This window comes from Haliotis rufescens, unplaced genomic scaffold, assembly GCF_023055435.1.
Source record: "Haliotis rufescens isolate VD_foot unplaced genomic scaffold, xgHalRufe1.0.p SCAF_1, whole genome shotgun sequence".
Classification (NCBI taxonomy): Eukaryota; Metazoa; Mollusca; class Gastropoda; order Lepetellida; family Haliotidae; genus Haliotis; species Haliotis rufescens.
The window spans coordinates 47,257,357-47,265,381 of NW_025963779.1; the positions used below are offsets into that span (position 1 = coordinate 47,257,357).

The 8,025-nt window shown below is 39.1% G+C and overlaps 1 protein-coding gene across 1 annotated transcript; it reads right to left on the reverse strand.

The window, feature by feature from the left end:
* Positions 1–4,954: 4,954 nt before the first annotated feature.
* On the reverse strand, positions 4,955–7,423 carry LOC124136493. Its single transcript, XM_046502415.2, has 2 exons — positions 7,217–7,423; positions 4,955–7,075 (listed from the first exon to the last, which is right to left on the reverse strand). The coding sequence occupies exons 1-2, from the start codon at positions 7,421–7,423 to the stop codon at positions 4,955–4,957; spliced, it is 2,328 nt and encodes a 775-aa protein (XP_046358371.2).
* Positions 7,424–8,025: the final 602 nt, after the last annotated feature.

The following is an 8,025-nucleotide window of genomic DNA, read 5'->3' on the forward strand; positions in this document are numbered from 1 at the left end:
ACATAGCATCATGGCATCAATTGTGATGATGGCCGGTGGAGCTACTGTTAATGCTCTAGCTTTTTCGGGGAGTATTTTTTTATTTTCTAGCATGAGAGGAGAGCCCAGCCCAGTGACAATGGGCCAGAAATAGGATGTTAAGATTAGATTTTATTAATGATGAACTGCGTAAACAAAGACATTCAATTTAAACGTTTAAGGATGTTGAATCTACCATGCACGAATACTTCCTTGTTTATGGAAAGAAACTTGACCCAATACCAAGGCCAACAATCTCTCAGTTTTATACACCGTCAGAGGCTCAGAAAGACCCCGAGATAGTGTTTATAGTTTTGGGATAGACTGGTGTGTCCATATTTAGCTATGTTATTATGCATAAGCCATGAGCTATTGCATATCAGCTATTAATAATAACCCTGACTACTCAGCTATAAATAGCACAGACTGGCTGACTGTTCATGACACCTAGGCTGACACGTATTTACATAAATGATACTAGAAGTGTATATTTATCACAATGGCGAGGGGCACATCAAGATGTAAATTCATACGCATGGGCCAATCACAAAATTGTGGAAAAAGCTGTATGGCAGATTTTTGTGGAATCCATGCCATTGCAATTAGAAAAGGGCATATTAATTATTCGTGTTCTGTATGTGGGATTGGGGTCAAGGTAGTTACTCTTTATGTAAGAGTCACGGTGCTGACAAGAGACGTGTTTCAGATTATTTATGAGAGGAAAAAGTCTTACCGATATGAAATAAATAGATTGGGTAGAATTCAAACCAATTAGAGATTAGTTCACATGAAGTTTTATATCACAATGACTTATGCCAGAGAGCTGAAAGCTTTGGCAAAACAACGTGTTCTACGTGGTTATTCTCGAATGAGAAAAGCTGAATTGATTGATTACTCGGTTTGGAATACAACAAACCCCAGACCGTTAGAGAACTCAAAGCTCAAGCAAAAAAAGGTCGACTGAGAGGTTATTCTCAAGTGAGAAAAGCTGAATTGATTGATTTACTAGATAATAATCGATCAGTTGATGTTGATAAGAATCGATGAGTTGATGAGTTAAGATTTGTATCCACAGCCGGCGTTGGTAAGTATCTAAGAGGCTGGATGTTAACGATGTAAAGCACATCGTATCAAGCAAAATTAACGAGGAATTAGATGATTTAAATAGTATAAAATACCAGCTAACGGTTAAAATGTCATTTAGTAAAAATGACTCCGAGTATACTGAACCTTATTTCCAGAGCAATCAAGAAGTTATATCCGAATCCGATACTATAAACACATCATTAGATACATCAATTCAACGGATACAGGAAACTTAAGGACGCTTTCTAAAATTGCAAATAGACCTTCTAGCTATTCCCAAAACAACAGACTCAACCTTGATGGTATAGACGAACCTACTCCAATCTCACAAATTGATAAGGCGGAAAAGCAAAATAATTTAGCCATAAATGTTTTCGGACATTCTTCTAAAGGAATTGTTGTACACAGGATAAGCTCCGCTCCGGAACATATTCCCAGAATCAATTCATTTCTGTTCTGAAAAGATGGTAAATATCATTATACGTGGATAAAGAGTTTAAACAGGCTATATTATACGATCAAACAAAACATGCTAGAAAGAAATATTTTTGCGAAAGATGCCAACATGGGTACAGCAGACAAGATCTATTAGATCTATTAGGCATAAAGAAGACTGCAGAAGTGTTGGACAGACTGCTTTCAGGATCGATATGCCTAAAGAGGGAAAAAATAAACTAAAATTTGAACATTATTGCAATCAAATGCCAGTACCATACATATGATTTACGCTGACTTCAACGCTTATCAAACCTATAGAAAATACCGAACACAATTCTGAATGTAGTTTTACATATAAAACTCAAGAACATATTCCTTGTGGGTTTTGATATATAGTTGTAAGGTATGATGCGAAAACAAACCCGCCCGTGATTTACAGAGGTCCCGATGCAGCGGGAAAGTTCCTAAAATATCTACAAAACGAAGAGAGAATAATCAGGGAACATTGATCGCGTAAGAAACCCATGTGTATGACGAGGGATGATTGGTGGGGCTATAAGAGTTGTCATGTTTGTAATAAACCCCAGAGTTCACGTGACCCCAAAAACTATAGGAGACATTAGCCCAGCAAGCTTGGAAGGTGATTCAAATCCTCCAGTTTAGACTAGGTAAATTCTCATATCTGCTACCAGATGTCTGTTTCAAAAATTTTGATGTAAAAGTGTTACCAAGTTTGACATATGCATCGGAAGTTTGGTGATTCAATGCATCACCTTACATTGAAAATGTTTGGATTTGCAGAGGTATGGCTTCAACAGGGTGTTGGTAGATCTGACTTATTCTTACATCAGTTTAGGCAAAGGAGCGTAGACATTGAAAATCAAGTGTTGCACAATAATTGTGAATCTTGTTCTAAGCTTGAATTGTTCTCTGCAGTAAGGGATAAATTTTCATATAATAACTGGATTCGATTAATTGATGTAACATTATTTCGAATTAATATCTTGAATTTTCTTGGATCCAACCATCGTCTTATGGTTGATGTTACAGTCAAAATAACATCTCTAAAATAATTCCTATTTATTTTTCCAAATTATTAAAGTTTAAATTTTTTCTTAAAATTTCATTTCAAATTTAGCATGTACAAGATTATTATTTTATGCATGCTTCAGGAGTTTTGCCACGGAAGGTTACTCTGTTTAGGCTGCATGCCATGCATGCTTTTTAGTTTCTCGAAGGAGTGAATGAGGACCCATGTGGTCAGTGACAAAAAAGCAAAAAGTAAAGGTTAGAGAAGAATATGGGTCTACCAAAATGTCAATGAATGTAAGGATCACAATAAATGTCAATTCATCCTAGAAAAACAACAACAAAAGAACAATTCTCATTTCCATTTCCATCTTCATTCTCAAATAAATAGGAATTATTTTAGAGATGTTATTTTGACCGTAACACCCCAGCCCCTTAATTGTACCTATATAAATGGGACAATTATGAATATAGACAAAAGAAAAATACTTATAAATAAAATGCGAAAATAAAACAAATGCTTTTAAGATAACAGAGATATACCCGATGAAAAATACCTCTTTTCACTAAGCAAATTGTGTCACAAAAATGTATCAATTCAAATTCTTTTGATCGTAAATGATCGAAACAAATTGTTTAACACAGTATTACAAATTCATTCATTCTTACTCAAATATTAACAGCATTTCAATAAAACACAATGGAATAGATGAAATAGTGAGTGAGTGAGTATGGTTCAACGTCGCCCCTAGCAATATTCCAGCAATATCATGGCGGGGGACACCAGAAATGGGCCTCACACAATGTACCCATGTTGGGAATCGAACCCGGGCCCCCGGCATGACAAGCGAACGCCCGAACAACTAGGCCACCCGACCGCCCGAAATAGATGAAATATTAAAACTTCAAATCATTTCATCACTGAGTTCATATGCACTTAATGCATCACTGAATTTCACTGTTTATTCATCCGTTTCAAGAACAAAGCACAGTTTTGTTACAGGTCTCTGTAACACGGATGTTTTCACAGTCACAGTCCTGACAAGTCCTTTCTTGTCTGCAAACACTTTCAGGGCTCTACCGAGAGCCCATGAATTTCTGGGTGTGTTCTCAACAAGGAGAACAATGTCGCCTACTTTCACATTTCGCCGTTTCTTTGTCCATTTCTGTCTGATCTGTAATTGGGGTAAGTATTCTTTTACCCACCGTCTCCAGAACACATTGGCTAAATACTGAATTTGACACCATCGTCTCCTTACGTAATTGTCCGAGACGTCAAAAATTCCTGGCGGCATATGTTCACCTGCACGAAGAGTGAGGAGGTGATTAAGGGTTAGAACACACAGATCATTTGGATCACTACTCACAGATGTTAGTGGTCTGTTATTGATGATTACCTCCACCTCACAAAATAATGTCTGTAATCCCTCATCATCCAAATGAATCACTTGTTGATGCAGCAGGGAATTTAACACTTTTCGAACTGTCCGGATCATTCTTTCCCATACTCCACTATGGTGTGAAGCTGCAGGAGTGTTGAATTCCCATGAAATTCCTTTATGTTGAAGTGATGTATGAATCTTACTCTGATTTAATTTGTTTATCTCATCGCAGAGTTCTCGCTCACTTCCGACCAGGTTGGTTCCATTATCGGAACAATGGATTTCACTGTCCCTCTCCTAGCAATGAATCTTCTCACTGCATTGATGCTTGAATCTGTATCTAGAGAGAACGCCATCTCTAAATGCACTGCTCTGACTGTAAGGCAGGTAAATATCACACCATACCTTTTCACTTCTTTTCTTGCTATCTTCACCATTATTGGACCAAAGAAGTCCATACCCACGTGTGAAAATGGTGGTTCATCTACAGAGAGACGATCTGACGGAAGACTCGACATTTGCTGCTCCATGACACAAGCTCTGTACTTCCGGCACAGGACACACTTGGACACTAGGCTCTTGATAATAGAGCCAGCCCCCATTATCCAATAATTCTGTCTCAATTGGGCCAGCATTGATTGATATCCAAGATGTCCAACTTTCTCATGGCTGCCTCTCAATATCAACGATGTGATAGCAGACTTCTTTGGTATGATAACTGGATGTTTGGCATTGAATGGAATGTTAGCTTTATCTAGGCGTCCTCAGATTCTCATAATTCCATCAATTACAACAGGATTCAGTTTGACTAGAGGAGATCTGGGTCTCAAACAACACTTACGTGTTGTCAACATTTTTATTTCTTCATGGAAACACTGTTGTCGCACATGACGTATCAATGTCATTTCCGCTTTTTCAACCATTTGGATTGACAACTGCTTGAATTTCATGACCTTTTTCTTCAGGTTTTGGATGAAAAGAAGAATCCATCCAACAGCTCTCTAAAGTCTGGTCCAATCTGAGTAGTGACCGATTAACCGATTGTCAAGTGGAGAATAGTGAGCTACATTAAATGTAGTAGTAGCTACAGTCCTTTTCACCTCTGGATCATCTGCTGGAAGAATCAACTCTTTCTCATTGCTGTTGACTTGCCATTCTGATTCTGGTTTCCTTAGGAAATCTGGAGCCTTAAACCATATATCAGCCTGGAGAAACTTGTTTACTTTCATACCTCTAGACGCTGCATCGGCTGGATTAGATTTGGTATGGATGTAGTTCCACTGGTTCTTGTCTGAAGATTCTCTGATTATCTGAACTCTGTTTGCAACGAATGTGTGGAATCTGTTGGTGTCACTGGCAATGTATCTGAGTACTGACCAGCTGTCTGTCCAGTAGAAAGTTTCTGTTACTATATATTCCAGTTCATCTATGATCATTTTGCCGAGTTTCATTGCAATAGTTGCTGTTGTCAACTCCATCCTCGGTATAGTCACTCGTTTCAGAGGTGCTACTCTTGATTTCCCCATGACGAAGGAGACATGAATTTCATTTCTTGAGTTGATTAGTCGTAGATAGGCGACTACTCCATAACCATGATCACTGGCGTCCGAGAACATATGAAGTTGACAGGTGACGACTGATCCAAACTCTTCTGTCTTGAAACATCTGGGTAGTTTTATGTTGTTGAGCTGTGATAAACCATTTAACCACTCTCGCCATATCTTCATGTCATCTCCAGATATTTCCTTGTCCCATTCTACATTGTCTCTACACAGTTTCTGCAGCAGGATCTTGGCAACTAGGACATATGGTGACACATATCCTAACGGTTCATATACTGAGCTGACCATGGAGAGTATTCCTCTTCTAGTAGGTTGTTTGTCTTTCACTTTAGTGTATTGAAAACAGTCTTTCTCTACTGACCATGTCACACTAAGAGCTCTTTCAACAGGGAGTTGATCAGATTTCAGGTCGATAGATTTCAGACTCTTTGCTCTCTCATTAGGTTGTATGCTCTCAACTACAGTGTGTCTGTTACTCATCCATTTGGTAACACGGAACCCCCCCCCCCCCCCCCCCCCCCTTGCACACAGTTCACTCACATCAGTTACAATAGATTTAGCTATGTCTTCATTCTCAACTGATTTCAGCAGGTCATCTACGTAGAAGGATCTGAGGATGACATTGGTTATGAGAGGATTGAACATTTCTCTGTTATCTTCTGCAGTTTGGCGTAGAGCAGCTGTCGAAAAACTGGGCGATGATACTGCTCCGAACAAGTGCACACACATGCGATATACTGCAGGTTCTGATTGAAGATCTCCATCTGGCCACCAGTAGAACCTGAGGAAGTCTCTGTCATCTCGTGGGACTCGTACCATAGATTCTATATCAGCCATTAGGGCTACAGGCTCTTGTCTGAATCGCATTAATACACCGATGAGGCTGTTGGTTAAGTCAGGGCCTTGAAGCAGTAGATTGTTGAGTGCTGTTCCTTGATGTGTAGCTGCACAATCAAACACCACTCGGATCTTGTCTGGTTTGTGAGGGTGATACACCCCATGATGAGGAATGAACCATACCTTTCCATCGTCACGTTTCAGTTCATCATCAGACACCTTTTCAGCATAGTTCTTTTCCAGGATGTTATTTATGAAGTCTTTGTAGTCGCTGAGAAAGCCATCATTTCTCTTCATCTTCTGTTTCAGATTCATCAGTCTCTGATAGGCTTGGTAGTGATTGTCTGGGAGGCAGACTGAGTCACTCTTGAATGGAAGGGGTATTGTGTAATGTCCATCATTTAGTGTTATACTCTCCTTGACCTTCTCCAAAAATCTGATATCATTGTGTGATGGCTGGCGTTTGTCGTCGATGACACGTTCTGGGAAGTCATAGTTGATTGACTGTTGGACAAGCTGACCAAGTTTCTTCAACTCTTCTATTTCCTGAATAGCAGTTATATCAGCTCTGTTGACAGGAGTATGTCTCACCACATTGCACACTACCCATCCCAGTCTGGTGAACGTTGCATGTGGACTTCCTTGAGGTCCCCTTTTGACATGCAGAGGAGAATAGGCATCTGGAACAGTGTTGCCTATTAGTATACCTATCTCAGAGTCAATCTGAGGAAGGGAAACACCTCTCAAGTGTGGCCATCCAGAGATATCGGTTTGGGTTGGAATATGCTGATGCGTTACTGGCATTCTATCTTTTGTGTAGAGCTTGGGCAACTGTGCAAAGTTCTCTCATGTCAGATCACTTACTTCCAGGTGGTTGATACTGTAGGTTATCATAGAGTGTGGATGTCCCATGGTCTCCAGAGTTATCTTTAATCTTTTACCCTCACATCCTAACTTCTGTTTCATGCTGTCAGTGATGAAGGAAACACTGCTTCCAGGATCCAGAAAGGCATAGGTTCTGATAGCGGGACTACTTCCTTTCCTTCTCAGCATCACAGGAATTATTGCCATGGTACATTCTCCCTCTCCAGCTCCCATACAACTCACTGTGTTGGAACTACTTTCCTTGCTTGTTTTCTGTCGATCATGTCTACTGTCTAGTTGAGCCTTAGGCTTGCTGCGGTTGAATATGTAGGACTGTTTGATGACTGAGGCCACAGTTGTTGCAGGATATGGTTGCGTTGCAGAAATACAAAATGGTATGTTGTCATGCATTTGTATTTCTTTTCCATTGTCAATATATTTCTGTAGCAATTTTATTTCCCAAATTCTTGTATTTGTAACTTTTCTGAAGAAATGATAATGTGTTCAGTTTTCAATCACTAATGTATACATTCTTTCTGTGCAAATGCTCTTGCAATTATTTTGTCACAATTAAATGTCTTTTGTCAACTTTTGTTGTTTTAGTAATTGTCATACATTGTTATTGTTTTGTTTACATATTGAACTGCAAACTTATGATTGTTTACTTTTCCTTTGCAGCCACTTCCAATTCAAAAGAGGTTATTTATTGGTGATGAGTTGAGAATGAGAATGAAGATGGAAATGGAAATGAGAATTGTTCTTTTGTTCTAGGATGAATTGACATTTATTGTGATCCTTACAGTTGAAAC

Coding starts and splice junctions, on each gene's coding strand:
- LOC124136493 (XM_046502415.2), bottom strand. CDS start 7,423: ATGGCAATAATTCCTGTGATGCTGAGAAGGAAAGGAAGTAGTCCCGCT. Junction 7,076..7,216: donor ACAGTATCAACCACCTGGAA/GTAAGTGATCTG, acceptor TCCCTTCCTCAG/ATTGACTCTGAGATAGGTAT.